Source organism: Danio rerio, chromosome 23 (genome assembly GCF_049306965.1).
Source record: "Danio rerio strain Tuebingen ecotype United States chromosome 23, GRCz12tu, whole genome shotgun sequence".
Taxonomy (NCBI): Eukaryota; Metazoa; Chordata; class Actinopteri; order Cypriniformes; family Danionidae; genus Danio; species Danio rerio.
In genome coordinates, this window is record NC_133198.1 from 28,681,380 (window position 1) to 28,699,111 (window position 17,732).

At 34.4% G+C, this 17,732-nt stretch overlaps 1 protein-coding gene across 2 annotated transcripts in view; it reads left to right on the top strand.

The window, feature by feature from the left end:
- The window catches only part of rbms2b (RNA binding motif, single stranded interacting protein 2b), a 59,987-nt gene that overhangs the window by 28,737 nt on the left and 13,518 nt on the right, over window positions 1–17,732 (top strand). For both annotated transcript variants that reach the window (XM_009296843.5, NM_001003541.2), the window contains exons 3-4: window positions 5,096–5,154; window positions 7,985–8,076. In XM_009296843.5, the coding sequence (XP_009295118.1) occupies window positions 5,096–5,154; window positions 7,985–8,076 (151 nt within the window). The remainder of the gene's footprint in view (window positions 1–5,095; window positions 5,155–7,984; window positions 8,077–17,732) is intronic.

A 17,732-nucleotide genomic window follows, 5' to 3' on the forward strand; every position in this document is an offset into this window, starting at 1 on the left:
CATTGAGAACTAGTACAGCCGCATATATAATTATTTAACTCTCTTAACACTGTTTGCATCTTTGGCTTTTTCAGGTCAATTTTTTTTGCAGATGTTAATAATAAAGCATTTACATTTTTTTTTACCCTTTTCAAATTAAGACTATTTGGTTCTTGTGCTGTAATTCATTAGGTATATCACTTATTTATTATGTTAGTTGCGTTGGGTTGCCATCTGCATCCATCTGTGTTTTTTTTAATTAAAAAATACACTCAACATATTTATTTGGTCACAGCAAATGTTTTGAGTAATTTCAAACTCAAAAAATGTAAAAAAATAAATAAAATAAAATTCAATAACAGTGATAGTTCACCCAAATATGAAAATACATTCTATGATGGAAATGAAATTCACCTATAGCACATGTTTTTGGACTTGGGGGGGGAAACTGGAGCACCCGGAAGAAACCCACATGAACACAGGAAGAGCATGCAAACTCCACACAGAAATGCCAACTGACCCCGCCGGGGCTCGAACCAGCGACCTTCTTGCTGTGAGGCGATTGAGTTGTGCTACCCACTGCGCCATCGTGCTGCCCCTCTCCCTCATGTGGAATTAAAAATTTATGTGAGTTCTGTCACATAAGTTTATTTCTTCTGTTGTCCACAGAAGATGTTTTAAAGAATGCTGGATGATGGAACCCAGTGCTTCTCACTCATAAGCTGCTTTTCCACTATCGTGCCAAACCGTTCTAAGAACACTTCGGTACGGTTACGGTTGTTTCTCCACTGAGCCTGGAACGGCGCGGCACGATTACAAACCGTTCTCGGCCCGGAATTCTCGGCACGGTTAGACAACCGTGCTGAACTGTGCTGACAGATTCTGTGTGTTGACGTCGCGACTCGGTTGCTAAGCTACCACAGCTGGCTCAGCAGAAGCGCGCTAGTCATCAGACATCCTCAATAAACTACAGTACATTTAATATAAAATAATGATCCAGGTCTAAACGATACAGTTTGAAAAGGGTTTTAAACCATAGAGCAGTATATATAGCCTATCTGGCAGAGAAGTGAATAACTCATCACATTCTTGCGAAGATATTTTATTCATTAAAGTTATTATTTCATTGACTTGAATACAAACCTACTTCGCCTGCCTGAATGTGAGTTTATTGCACGCAGCGCTGTATTTTAAAGCACAAAACTCGCTCGGATCCGGGAGAGACATGTCAGCGACCTGCGCTGCTGACTTTTTTTCCTGCTGCGCATCGAATAAAGCGAATAAAGTCACGCTTCGCATCGTCGATGTCCAAATTCCACAACAACATCACCATATCCATGGAACACGAACTTGCAGACTCTTTTAACAACGAGGAAATAATTGCACTTTTTAATTCAAAGCCAGGACAGCTTGTTAATACCGGCGAGACCACCCGAAGGACGGCGTGTTCGTGTTGTAATGTCGGCCGTCCAAAAGACATTGCTTGAAAGCTTTACGGAGCGGCACTGTAACTGTCCAAGGTACTGTTGTATGATTTATATTATAGCATATGCACTAATAAACAAGTCAAAAGAATGAATGAATTAAATAAATATGGATTCTTAAATGTCAGTATTGCTTTTACTCAAAAAATATCAATACGTTTTGACAAATGTTTGATAAAAATAAAATGAGCAATTTTTATCATTTCAGCTTTAGGCAATTAAATGATTCAGTTATACATAAGTTATATGACATTTATGAGGCATGTAACATGTTTCTGTGTTTTTGTTTTTTTGTTCTTGGTGATCTTTAATATAGCTACGCAAATATTTTCTAAAACGTCTAGTAATAATTCGCCTACAGCTTGTTAGTTAATTATGAACACAAAAAATAATTATAATAAAAATAAAATGATCAAAATAAAAAGATAATAGAGCAGCATTTTGCTAAATATAATAGTGCTTTATATGCTTTAAATCCTGCTATATATATGTGTTTCATATTCGTTTTTATTTCACTTGCTGCATTCGTTATTTAATGTTTGAATAGTAAAACAAAAATGTAATATATTTTATATCATTATCAACTTTTGCAGTGTAATTTAATTAATTGTTAAAAATGAAATAATTTATGTGCTGTGTTTTTATTAGTGAAAGTGCCCGCTTACCTTTGACAAGGCCTGTCCAAAATTATATTTCTGCCACTATAATGCAAATGCACTATTATTGTTGTCTTATCATTGTTTATTTTTCTGTTATGTTCAGAGATTTTAAATACTATTTATTTCCCCTCCAATTATTTTCAATCATCACGGTACATTTTCGTAATTTTCCCTCCAAATAAATTTAGCCAGAGCTGCGCAAGGTATAGATAAATAAGGGTGCATGTACCTATATTTAGCACCTATTTGATAGAGCGGTATAACAGTGTTTAGTCACATGGTTGCTTTCGCTTTTATGAAAAAAAAAAAACTAGTTTCGGCTCTTATTTAACTTTAATTGAACAAAGGGAGCCGTTTACATTGCGTTACCAAGGCAACTACTGATGCGGTTTGTGTAATGTTTTAAAGAGCTTTGTCGCAGCACGACAGTGGAAAATGAAACCGTATCCGTGCTGTCTGGCCCGGTTTGGCACGGAATGGAACAGTTCTGCTTAAAGAACGATTCAGCACGATATTGGAAAAGCGGCTATAGACTTTACTAGGTATATCAACGGATTTCCGCCCAAGTATAGTGACACATTTTTTTACTATTATTATCAACCTTTTACACATTTCTCTATCTGCCCAATATAACCGAAAACCCGCCATTGATTAAGTATTGAAAAATGTTCTCTTTTTTTACCTGTTTCTTACTGTGCGAGTGTGAACTAACACTCCCATAGGTAATCTCACATGCTCTGCAGACCCACAGAGAGCCCTTTTGGGACTTATAAAAGTCATCTAGCCGGGGTTTATGAAGCTTCTAAAATGTCCGGGATTCGGCTTTTGCTTTCGCTTTCTAAAGCTGTGGTTATGCGTTTTTGCATTACCTTTTTATTTAAGCCTACTTTCGCGTGGCTTCGCAGCTTACTGCACACACAGTCACGAGAGAAACATTGAATAATTCAATCTAAACGATTTAGAAAAACTTTACTATGTATTCGGAGAGAACGAAATGACTGGCCTTAACTGGCTGCAAAATATACATACACTATAGTAATGGTTAATCAACGCATTTAATAATCTACACATTTTAATCTTGTATTATAATTATAATTGTTATAATTGTTTTTATTCCTTTTTCTGTCCTTTACTTGTCATTTGCTGTATATTTTATTCATTCATTTCTTTTTCGGCTTAGTTCCTTTATTAATCTGGGGTCGCCACAGCAGAATGAACCTCCAACTTATCCAGCATATGTTTTACACAGCGGATGCCCTTCCAGCTGCAACCCATCACTGGGAAACATCCATACACACTCATTCACACACATACACTATGGACAATTTAGCTTACCCAATTCACCTATACCATGTTTTTGGACTTGTGGGGGAAACCGGAGCACTCAGAGGAAACCAACGTCAACACGGGAAGAACTCCACACAGAAACGCCAACTGACCCAGCCGAGGCTCGAACCAGCAACCTTCTTGCTATGAGGCGAACCCACTGTGCCACCATGCACCTTGTATATTTGATTAATTTTATCAGTTTTATCAATTTATTACATATTTTATATGCATTTCACTTTGGCATTTAAGTTTGCTTTGAACTTGAGAAAGAGAGAGAAGCAGATTATCTGTCAGTGGGTGCACATGGCTCCCGAATAACATAAAAGTAAGAGAATTAGTGGATTTCTTTTTTATTTCGACATTCGATTTTACTTTAACCCATTGAAAAGAAACAGTGTAGAGTCACATAATTAAGTTATTATTAAAAATTTAATTGTTTTATTTGTCGCATTAACTATTTATTTATGTGGGCAAAAAGTGTTTCAGTAAGAAGCACTGTGGGACCCGTCGACTTCCATAGTAGGAAAAAAAATCACTATGGAATTCAATTCAACCAGCATTTTTCAAAGTATCTTATTTTGAGGTCATCTGAAGAAAGACACTCAGATTGTTTTGAAATAAGCGAAGGTTAAGTAAGAACTTTTTGGGCAAACTATCTCTTTAACAAGTTTTAAAGAAGTACTAAATCCAAAAATAAAGTTTATCTGTTCATTTACTATGATGTAGGACTAGAAGATATATATTTTTGGAAAACAATAAAGTTTTTTTTATATATATATAACCATATATGCAACAGGAGTTTACTTCTTGTTTTATAAAATAAAAACTTTTTTTAACAACCTCCTGAAAATAATGACCTACATCTTGGGATAATTAATAAACAGTAAATATTAATTTCTCTGTGAACTATCCCTTTAATGTTTGCATGGTGAAATAATAATAAAAACGGTTTAAATAGTGCATATTATTTGCATCTTCACTATAACTACTGAGTGTTTATCTAGATTTAGTTCAGAATCATATTTGAGAAAGGAGCTGTAGGTTGTATTGTAGGTTGATTGTTGTGGTGGATCTCAGCCAAAGCTGTACAGGGCAGACAAGGAGAACTCTCAGGTTACACTGCAAGCACATGCCTGGAGAAAGAACACCTACCCCCCACCTCGTCCCTCCAACAACCGCAAGCCTCCAGTAATCCATAGAAACCTGCAGCTGCTATATACCTGTATCATGCTGCGCCAATTCCTCTCCCCAAGTTATGCAAAGCAACATGAACACGGTATGGAATCCATTATTCAAAGTGCATTACCATTTGATCAGGGCTTCTCCACCACGTCGGCACCCTCATGAAGATTTCATGCAAATGATTTTTGGATATGGGGCCCATTGAGTGGTGCATTGTGAATAGAGCGGCGCTGGTGCCCTGCGTTTATGGGTTTTTGTGCCCCTGCTGCTCGGCTGTTTACAGTCTTAGATTACTTTGGCTCTTCCAAACTGTGTTTGACCTTATAAAATATTAGATTCACATCAGCAAGTCTTATGAGTTTGGTCATATTTGTTATTATTAAGCTGTTAAATGCTGTTTAAGGTGTTTAGCCGCTCATTTAAACCAAATGTTTCTTGTTGTTCTTGTTTTGTAACGCACAGCTATGGAAAAATAGTGTCAACTAAGGCCATACTTGACAAGACCACCAACAAGTGTAAAGGTAAGATGTGCTGAATTTATTTATCTTTAAAGGAATACATTGTAAAAAGGTGGTAACATGCAATTCATACCTTAGTTTAGGGCTGCACAATATATCTTTTCAGGAATGTGCATATCTTTAATAGTCACATTGCAGGATCTTCAATGTCAAAAGGATTATTGTTGTCACTTGTAGATTACTGGCAAATTTGGGTAAAGTCTAGATCGGATTTGCGGTCGGCCGGAAGTGCGATATGCACATTTATATAGCTGCATTTTTTTATGACACTGTATAACAAAAATAATATTTTACAGTAATGTGACGGTTGGATTTAGGGTTGGGGTGGGAGAAGGCGTTAAAAAATACAATTTATTGGGTAATTTAATAGATAACATAAATAATACTCGGTACAACTACTGTTTTTATGCTACTGTGAGGGTTAGGTGTTGTGGTGGGGGTAGACGTTAATAAAATACAATAAATGGGAAATTTAATAAACAATAGAAATAATTCTTATTAACTTCTGGCCGCAAACATATCTGATCAAGCAACAACCACAAACCATTGTGGATTTAAGTTTATATTTCACAATTGTTTTTGTTTTGTTTTTTCTGTCAAACAAATCAAGTGGGTTTAATGCATTCAGGCACTAGAAACAATCGCATTTGTAGCTTTAAGATTAATTAAATATTTTTTTTTTATAGCAAAGACTGCCATTTTACATTAGATGTTTAAATATTTGTGTCAAACTGCCAGACTTAACTGACAAATATAAAGCACTTTTTTCCTCTTACTTGTATGCCTTCCCCACAAATAGAGTTCTTCACAAATACAGTTATTCAGTACATATGGTAAAATATATTTCATATTGCGATGTATATAGCAAAAGCATAAAAATTACAATGTAGGGTTGCCACTTTAACTTTAAAAACGTCCACTTCCCCGCTAACATTTAAACACTGTTGAGCATATCCTTAAACACCACTGATTTACCACTTGTGATAACATGCTCAACAGAAATGACTGTGATTGGCTGTGAAGTTCATCAGTTTGCCGAACTCACTCAAATTACAATATCAATTGGTATCGAATTCCAGTATCGGGACAACCCTATTGCAATCTAATTTTTTTTATATCGTGCAGAACTAGAGGACAGTTTTTGAAACCATTTTTAGGCCATACAAATAATTTTGTTTGTATGAATTAAATGAAGTTGATTTAGAGACATAAATGTTGTTTTTATTTGCATGAAACAAAATAAAACTGATTAAATTCTGAGAATTATGAATTCCAGCATTTGAGATAAAAAGGAAACGTATCAGAATTAAGACAAACTCAAAATTCTTATTATTATTTCTTATTCTTATATATTCTTATTCTTATTAACTTGGATTTGCAATCTTATAGTTCTGCTTTCATCCTTCAGAATTGCAGCTTTACTTATTGCAATGCAGGTTTATAGCTTTCTTGCCATTCATACAAAACTAAGTTTATATCTGTGCATTCAGATTTGTTTCACAAGTCTATGTCTCAAAATTCTGAGTGAAAAAAAGTAACATTTCGAAGCATAAACTTCCAATTCTTTGGAAGTTGTATTAGTCTTAATTTGATGTATTCATGTTGGAATATGGATCTTCTAACTAGTTTATATGTTATCTTTTTTGTGTAGTTCTCTTCAAAATAAAAAAGGTCTCAATTTGTTTAAACCTGTACGACATTCTTTCACTGAAAAATACATAACAAGCTGTTCTATTTCTTAATATAAGAGCTGGCAACCTCCAAAAATGCTTTTAAAAAGCCACATAAGTGTTCCATATGACTTGGGCCAGACAGAATCTGCTGACATTTTTTGCTATTTTTGCACAGAATTTTGTAAAAAAAAAAAAAATAAATTTGCAGACTTATGTGGAATAATTTTGGAACTATCATAGCTAAAAATTAAATAAAATATGAAATACAATTAAAAAAATTGTTATACCTTTATTTAGTGTAAATCTTATTAGATCCACTTATTTGGTAAACAAAGCAAGTCGCTTATAATATCTCTACTAAAAACCATAAAATGTTACTTTACATACTGTAGTGTAATTAAATCATATTAACACTTTCATATGAGTCAGTAATGTAACTGAAATTAATTTAAAAACTGATTAAAAATAAATTTGCACGTGTTTACACAAGTAAAGAAATTGGCTCAACAATGGGCTTAAATTCTGCACATGCAGATTCGGTGTGATCCTACATATGACCAAGTTACTGACAATAGCTTAAACAAGAAACAAACTGAGATATTGGTCATCATTAGCACAAAATCCAGGTCGCTATTCACTTACATTGGAATCAGCCTGAAAAATCTTTTGTGTGTGTGTATGTGTTCCACGCATAAAAAAGCTCAAACAAAAAAACATATTTAAAAACAAATTAAATTACTTTTCGTTTTTTTAGGTAAACTTCAGCTTGTGAGCGTGCTTTAAATATACATCATCTACGGTATTTTATCTCTAGCAAATGTGTGCTGATGTAACAGCAATGAGATTGGTATTGCATAACCCTGCATCTGTCAAGTGGACCAACGCTATTACATTCATGTGTTAGTGCATCTGTGCATGTGTGTGTGTGTGTGTCTATCTGTGTGTGTGCACGACTGTATAGTTAAATTGGTATGATAGCTCCTTTCTCGTGTGGTACAGAGAGATTACCAGTGTGAGCTAAGGTGCAGAGGAGTGATAGGGAACGCTATTGGCTTAACAACTAAACTCTAAGCAGTGATCACTGATCCCCTGTGTGTGTGTGTGTGTGTGTGTGTGTGTGTGTGTGTGTGTGTGTGTGTGTGTGTGTGTGTGTGTGTCAGGCTATGGCTTTGTGGATTTCGACAGCCCGGCCTCTGCACAGAAAGCAGTGACAGCGCTAAAGGCCAGTGGAGTTCAGGCTCAGATGGCAAAGGTAAGAAACAATGGCAGTAAAACACCCTGCCCATACTCCACACAAATCTGCTGAAGCACTTTGAAACACAAGAACATCACTATAATATTAATTGTCATACTTAGGTTTGGAATATGAACAAACCCATAAGCTAAAGAATTCCACTTTGGCACATAACTCGTCACGTACCATTTGTGCTACACACGTGAACATCTCAGCTCATGAAGATTGATGAGGAAGCATGTTATAACAATTCTTAACAGCTTGTTGTCTTTATTTACAATGGAGGAGGGACTGAAGCTTAACAGAATATAAAAAAACAGATTAGAATTTCATCTGTCAGGTTAAACTTGCACTAAAATCTGCTTTTACATTGTGGTGCCGTTATCATTTCTACAGCATTCTGTTCTGATCTACTCCAGTTCTATCAAAAACGGCTTTTCCACTCTAATACCAATGATCTATAGACCATTTTCTTTTTTTAAATATATATCAGGGGTGCCCAAACTCCTAAATGTCCTAAAGAGATTAGTTATTAAAACTTGCTTCAACACACCTGCTAGGATGTTTCTATTATACCTAGAAAGAGTTTGTTTAGCTGGTTCTGCTGTGTCTAGTTGGAGCTGGAGCTAAAATCTGCAGGACACCGGCCGTCCAGGATTTACTTTTGGGCACCCCTTATATAGAGAACAGTGCAAGTGTTTTAGGCTAATATTAAATCTGTTGTTTTACTGATAGTGTAATGGATATATGTTACTCCTAACCAAGAAACCAGTCAAAAGTGTACATTTATTGTCATTTTTTGAAATGTATATTTATACAGGGTGAATAAAGGATCATTCAGTTGATGTGTGGTTTGTTGGGATAGGAGTTAGTTTAGGTTAGTGTTTAAATTATTTTGGTTTAATCGTTTAAGACATGTGAAAGACATGATGTTGGAGAGAGGCTGTTTGTCCTGGTTTGAGCTGCATTTCTACCAGTGTTGTTAGCAATATTATCTGAATTGAGATTTGTGAATGTCGAAAAGTTTTCTCTTTCATTAGTTTTCATTTTCAAGATGATAATCATCCCCTAATTGAAGTGAAATCATATTTGGAGAAAGAAAACAGCTGTTGAAACAGAGAGTCATGAAATGGCCTCCACAGGGTCCAGACCTGAATATTTTAGAGGCTGTATGAGATCACTTGAACAGAAAAAGAAATACATAACACTCTAAATCTAAAAAATAACTATGGAAAGTGCTAAAAGAAGCCTGAAATTACACAGCACAGTATTTCAGAAAATGTCAGGGCAATTAGAACAAAACAATTTAAGCTGTGCTTGGTACCAAGGGAAGCACATTAAACATAGACTTTAGCTTGAAGAGGAAATGTTGTGCTGTTGTTGTTTTTTGGACATACTTCCGATATTTACTGTTTGTTTGTTTTTAAAAGAGACCGATTGATGATAATATATTGTGAAAAAAGTCTTGTATAGTGCTTAGAACGTTTGCACAGTACACAGGGTTTTTTTTCCACTGATGTTTGATAGGACAGAGGAGATGAAAACAGGAATGAATAGAAAGCAGAGAGAGGGGAAGGATTGGCAAAAGACTTTGAGGTGGGAATCAAACTCGGGTCCACATGAGCACCTCAATGCTACATGTCAGCACACTTAACCACTAGGATATTGGCATCAACTACAAACCATTCTTCTCAGCCCGTAATTCTAGGCACATGTGCATGTGACATCACCACTCTGTTGGCAGGCTGCCAGTTTCTTCAAACCTGCCAAATGAAAGCATGCTATTTCTTTTTTTCTGTTATTTAATTAAGTAAATATACAAAATTTACAATGTAGCTTCAAGAGGAGTCTAATCATTCAGGCATGTCAATCAATATCACATGGCTTTATAAGCAGCAACCATTGCAATGTGATAGCTGAAATCTTTCGTCCGGAATCCCACCACCTCCCACCTCCTCCTAATCAGTCTTTCTCTTTAGAACTACACGCAAAACGTGGTTTTAATGCATAGCTCAATTCAGGCCTCGAGCCTCAGGATGGTCGAGCCATTTTGAGGTAAGATAGTCAAGTTCGTTATAACATTACCATTATGGTGAACTCGTGAACAGAAGAAAGGAGGCCTCAAACCAGAAATATCTGATCATGGTCCATAGAGCTGGTTACAGTACACTTTTGTTGACAAAGTAATGGTCATGGTCAAGCAATGAGAACTGTTTAGGCCAATAAAGTGTAAAAGCGGCTAAAGGTTTCTATTTAGACATTGTTCTTTATTTTTTCATTGAATTTACGCTTTTGGCAGACACTTTTATTCAAAGCTAATTACATTGGATTGAAGGTACAGATTTGATTAGTTCATGTTTTCCCGGAAAATCAAACCAACAACCTTGGCGTTGCTAGTGATGTACTGCTATTTTGGAAGCGTAGCACTGTAGCCAATCACAGACGAGTCATGACCAATCAGAAGCAATTAAATAAGTCTATGAGACAAAATAAACCAGCATAGTAACACTTAAAACATTCAAACAACTCAATGAGTTCTGCACTCTTACAAACAGTTATTGTAATAAGATACTTATTTTTAGTAAGATACATATATGATGTACACTACTAACTACGTATCTGCGTTCTGAATGATTTTGAGAAATTGAGCTTTAAAGTTTTTGCATTCCATATAGCAAATAGTATGTGTGTAACATTTGTTTTTTTAAATGAAAAGTCTTAAAATGTAAACAACTTATAAAAAAAAATAGGCCATATTGTAAATAAGTTGTCATTTAATAAGAATAACTCAATTTTGACAAAAATGTCAGATAGAACCTAATAAATCTAAGGTGACGATTTGTCAAAAAAAGTGTGGTTGGTACAATTTTTATGCTTTTTTATAAAAAGTGCTCACTAAGGCTTCATTTATTTGACCATAAAGAATAAACAATAATATTGTAAAAAAATGTTAAAGTAACTGTAATATATGTTATAATTTTAATTATTCCTGTAGCATCAGTCTTCAGTGACACATAGTTGTTCATAAATCATTTCAATATGCAGATTTTCTGTATCTAGTGTAACTACTGTGCTGTATTTTCAAGGAAACATTTATTTATTCCTTTAAAAAAAGATCTTGAATTTTTGGAAAAAACTGTTTTATTGGTTGTAGTCTATTTTTAATTATAGTGTACAGATATGCACTCGTATTTGTGTAACTTTTTTCCGTTTTGATATTCTCACCAATAACACAATATTATCTGATTTAAGAGGGCGCTAATCAACGTTGAAAGTAAATATCGGCACTTACTTTAGCGTAGGCCGGCATGATTATTTCAGCACACTTGACCTGTCTGTGGGTGTTGAGCCATGAAAATGGAGCTGGTGTCCCCATTAGGCTCACGCAGATCTGCCATTGAGAGCAGTTCAAAGCAAGTGCCTGAGGAGTGTTTGTCCCGTTTCTACTCCTGCGTGGAGCTCCGGCTCTACAAAGAGGTTGTGTGTTCTGTCTTTCACCCATGGCTGAGTCACTGTCTGAGCAGCTTGGCTGGTAGAGCTGCACTCCCTCCATAGAGGACTGGGCCCTGCAGGCCAGCACTGCTCCTGTCCCAGGCAAACACTCACACTCAGACCCTCTCATTATTTCACCTACTTTTTATGGGCCTATTGAAGCTTATGTAGACCCGCTGGGGGAATCACACAAAAAACGTGTCCAGATCATACACTCTTAAAAATAAAGGGTTTTTCATAGCTATGCAATAGAGGAACTATTTATGGTTCCCTAAAGAACCATTTAGCACACATTTCTTGAAATAATCCTTTTCTTAGTTTAACATGTAAAATGTCTAAGATTTAAAGAACCATTGGAGGAACTGAAAGGTTTCATGGATGCACAAGGTTCTTTGTGAAACCATTAATGTCAATAAAGAAACATTTTTTAAATGTATTTCACGGCAAAATTAAAAGAAAATGACCAACATTTTTATTTAAATAATATAAATATTATATTACTTATATTATTATTTATAATTGTAATAATATTTTAATGATCATTACTTTTTTATTAACCAACCAGGGTTTCTGCAGGTTTCAAAAGTCAAATTTTAAGACCTTTTCAAAACCACAAAGAATAAAATTTCTGACTTATTTAGGGGTAAATGCTAAGGATTTGTTTATGGCCCGGCAAGAAAAAACGTGCTTGCCCCATCACAAAAAACTAATTCTAATTAGCTATTTGTTAGCCACACATTTTAAATAGTGTAGAAACAAGCAGTTTTATACAGACTTAACTTAAAAAAAACTCTTTAAAAACAAAATGTATGGACAACAGGCTGTTATAATATTAGTTATAACTATAGTTTTGCTCAAAGTTTTATTGAGATGTATTGTTGGTGATTGGATGTGTGTTGTATTGATTGGGTAGCTTTACATAAACAAGGAAAATACCTGTTTAAAATGAATTAAGACTTACAAGACAACATTTCAATGAATTTAACATTTTTAAGACCCTGCAGACACCCTGCCAACTGTTGACTTTTTAATTAAAGTCTTATCCTCTTCCCAAGTTTGAAATATATATATTTTTATCTTCAGGTTTTTTTGTTTAATATTATTTTAATTGTGTTTATTGGAAAACATGACAAAATTGTAATAATTGCAATAATGTTTAAATAATGTAATAATACTAAAAACAGTGAGCACATTTACATGAACACCAATAATCTGATTTTAATACGATTAAGACAGTGGTAGGAAACCTATGGCTCTCGAGCCACATGTGGCTCTTTGACCAAAAATACGTGGCTCTCCAGCTGTCTTCCTTTAATAATATTTTACCGCTTAAAAATTACAACCATCACTAGAAATCAGTTTCCTATCGAAAATACAATTACAATTCCCTCTTTATTGTAGTTTTTTTTTTTTTTTTCACAGAAAAACTAATAAGAACTGTTAACAATAAAAGGATGTTCTTTCATTCATGCACTTGCTCAACATGTAATGCTTCATATTTGTTTATTTTTAAGTTGTGCATGGATATAAGTTAAGGTTTTGTTTAAACCTGTATTATTTATAGAAGTAATACAGTAGTAAATGCATGTTTAAAAGAGGCATTTTGAGATAAATATACATCTAAATGGCTCTTTAAAAAAGATATTTGCTAAAAAAAAAATCAGAAATGGCTCTTTGTTGAAAAAATGGTTTCGACCCCTGGATTAAGACAATACTCTTATTAAGAGGTTACGATGTAAACAGCGATTCTCTGCACCTACCGAATCAGTGAAGGACCACAGACACCTGCATTGCGAAATGCAGTTTTTTTTTTCCCCATTTGGCGTGTGGTATCAAATTCTATTAAAAAACACTCTTCCAGCAGTTCATTCTTTCATCCAATATCTCATTTGTCAAAGGGGGCAAGCATGAATAATTCCTCAATGAAAGTGAAAGTGCCAAACTGCAGGTAAAGTCAACAAATTAAAAATGAAACACTTGAAATTACAAGATACTCTGGAGGAAATGTGGATAGCATGTGGAGACAATGACGTTAATCGAATTATGTGATATAACATGTAAAATGGGATTATGAAAGGAACATTTAAAAAGCAACTTATGTAAACACCTTAATCATATTATTGTCTTATTCAGATTAGGGCAAATAATTTGAATACTGATGTCCAAGTAAACGTAGTCTATGTAATACATACAAAAAAATCTAATCAAATTAAGAAGAGTACCACAAATATACGCATAATTTAAACATTAAAATCTTTTCTCTACAATATAATTACTGCAATAATGAAAAATGTAAACAGTTGATTGTGCTAAAAAATTATTTTGCAATACAAGAATTTATACAATACAATACAGAATTTCAATTCTGAGAGAAAGATTTTGTGAGATTCCCCCATTTAATCTGTAGATCAGCGTTAAAAGGGCAACCTCTTTACACAAGAGCATCACCGAGCACCCGTCTTAATTACAGCCATTTTCCAGTCTTTTAGTGACCTGACCTATTTAAGAGTCTGTTGAGGCAATTGCTGTGGGTTTTCCTCCTCCTATTCACTCTGTGGAAGAAGGCACCGTCTCGCGGCACGATTAGATCAGTGCAAAAATCACCTTCATCGCAGGTCACTGCAATTAGACATTCATTATTCATGGTGGCGAGATGAACTGCTAATGCATTTACAGCTCACAATTTAATCTCATCTGCACACCAAAGCAATGAATATGCAAATCAGCAGCGGGGTGAGCTGGAGGTTTGCTGTCTTGCAGGTATCTTTACTGTCTTAGTGACTTGTTTAGACAAGAAACTCACAGCTCAGGCTTCAATGATAATGAGCTAAATTAATTTGAGCTGCATAATATGATTAAGGGGGTTCCTAAAGAAAAAAAAACTCATGCAGGAACTGGGTAATCTGCAGTAGACAAGCAAGCACAAGTTTTTTTGCATCTGTTAATTTGAGGTTGGAAAGGTGTGATTTTTACTGTATGCATATTTGCTGTCATGCCTGCAGCTTCAAATGAAGCTAACTGGGTGTTTATATGATAATGAGTTGACTCTGTGCTGGCCTTGAAAACAGTTGGTTTTGACGCCTTTTCTTAAAAAACAATTCAATGTCTAAAATGCCTGAGTAATTATGCAAAACGAAGAGAAAATAAAGAAATTCTGTCTTTTTTCTGTTCTTTAAATATTTTCTATGAATGTATTTTCGGAGAGAAAAATACAAAGCTAATATTGGAATGTCTTGTTTGCACAAATTAATCAGAAAAGGTTAATTGTTATTTATTTTACAAGTAGTAAATTAATACTTTTGCATTTTTCTTGTATTTAAATTAAATCGATTCAGACTTTATCCAACAGAGTTTATGTTTCTCCAACGCAATCTCATGGCAATTCGTAACTTTTGGATTTAGTGGCTAAATCTTATGAATTTGTACAATCTAATTCCTACAATTTAGTACAGTTTGCTCATCACCCAATAACAATTGGGTTTAGGGGCGGGGTTGGGTGCCACGCCTCCTTTTAAAAATCATACATTTTCGTACAAACTTGTATGAACTCGTACAAATTAGCCACTAAACTGACAAAACGTAAAATACTTACGTTTTCTCGTAAGATCAGGCTGGTATTTTACAGTCCTGTCTCTTTAGATTTCTGAGTTTATGTGTCAAAGTTCTGACTCTTTTTAAAAAAAATATAATTCAGGGTTGAAATCTTGCTCTTTTGACTATTTGGAATTTTGAGCCTATTTCTTGTACACTGTTAAGAAAATCTGTGATTTTAAATTGCTTTATGAGATGTTAAATTGCTTTATGGGATGTTGATTGCTTGTTTGTGGACTGGACTGAAATAATATGCACATAAGAAATAATATGGAGAGAAAAAAGTCTGTAAAAAAACAGAAACTTTATAGTTTTGTAAGTACTTTTGTACATTACAAAAATATACCACACCAATGCAGACAATATATCACTTTAAACTAGTAAACATGTTAATAAAAGTAAACTTTTCAAGGTTAACAGTTGTTATTAAATAAAACTAAAAACATAAAAATCACAAAATACGAAGAACTGCTAATTTACAGACATTTTTACAGTTGTTTCCTTTTTTTTTTTTTTAAAGAATTTGAGCTTCAATTTTTGAAAATCTGGGTTTAACTTTCACAATTTAGCATTTTCTTTATGGAACTGTGTTTAAACGTTGTGGTTCTGACCACAATTTAGATTTATTTGAAATTCTTAGTTTACATCAGTTACTCAGTTTACATTTAAATCTTGCCATTTTGACTATGTTATAAGCAAATCTTACAATTTTGAGTTTTCTTTGTTTACCAGAATCTAACTATAACTTAAAAAAATTAAACATGTTTCCCAGAGAGAAACCTTAGAGAACCTCAACTGCAAGAAATTATTTGGTGGCAGAAATAAGCCTCTATACTAAATGACATGTTCAGTTGACCTTCCACAAAATAAGCTCCATATTTCACAGTTGAATTCATGAGCAGGAGTCGGCAGGAGCCGAACAAGTCTTATCTTTCCGATCTCACACACAAACGTACCACATCAGTGCACACGCCTGCTGGATCAGCAGTTTGTCCTACCTGTAAACATGAACTCACTCACAGTCTTCCTTTTGACTGTCAGTATATTTTAAATATGCAATTTTTGGAATATTAAGGCCCAATGATTAATATTCATGTATAAGGTATTTTTGGTTTGTGGTGTACTGTTGATTACCCACACACACACACACACACACACACACACACACACACACACACACACACACACACACACACACACACACACACACACACACACACGCACACACACAAATACACAAACACGCACACACACACACACACACAATAGTAATTATTCAGACTCTACAAAAGTAAAGCTGGTTAATTGTATCCTGGTATCTGTATGTGAGCATGCTGGGAAGGTCATGGAAAGGATGTGACATAACTATCTGTAAAGCGGCTGGTCTGCTTTGTGTCTAAAAGGCTGATAAGGCCCTAACCTCACCTTCCTATAATCCTAACCTTACTGAGCCTGTAAGACTGATCAATTCATCAGAAACAAAGCAGGGCACCTACAGGAAGTATGTCACTTACACCTCACCAGAGGTGAATGAGGACTGCCGGCCTTACCCAAAATAACAAAAAAATAATGGGCTGTTCACACAAAGTAGGCTTTTGCATCCCAATGCACTTCTTTTACATTGTTTTCTGTGTGAGCTGGACAGAAGTTTAACCATTGTGCTCACTCCAGTCTTTTGATATTGCATCCAACTTGTTTTAATAATGCTCTTCTAGACTTGATTTTATTTTATTCCACATGTGAATAACTCCTAAAAGAATCATAATATCAACCCAAATGACTAATACACTATTTTTATCGATACAGTCCTATAGCTTTTAGGAAAAAAACAATTGAAATGTATACGTTTCTGTTCAGGCATTGTTTCTGCATTTGTAATGTCTTTTATGTTACTATTTTTTGTTTTTTATGTTATTGCTTTGTGTTATGATGTTTAAATGTATGTTTCTGTTCACTAAAATGACGACAGCATTTCCAATTTTCTATAAACTGATTGAAAATAGACCAGAATATTCTTTGAACCTTATAAAGCCCATCATTTTTGTATTTTATTTAAATACATTTTGAATGAGTTTTTGTTGTTGTTGTTGTTGTTCTAGAAATTTTGTAATGTGCTTTGAATATTTTTCAGGTTGCATTTTTATGAATTACTTTTTTAATTCAATTAGCCTAGCCCATTTTATTATATTATTAATAAACTTGTATGTATATAACAATATCATTTACACTACTGGTCAAAAGTTTGGGGTCAGTTTATTTATTTATTTTTTAAAACAATTATTCTATTCATCAAGTCGGCATTTATTAAGTGTAAAAAGAAATTATTTATAAAATATTTCAATAACTGCTTTCTTTTTGTATGTTGTTTCAAATGAAATGATTACTCCAGTCATTATTGCTTTTATTACTTTATTACCATTTATAATAATAACATTAATAATTAATATTAGAGTGGCGACACGGTGGCACAGCCAGTGAGTAGCACGATCGCCTCACAGCAAGAAGGTTGCTGAATCGAGCCTCGGATGGGTCCCTTTACATTTCTGTGTGGGTTTCCTCCAGGTGCTCCGATTTCCTCAAGTCTAAAGACA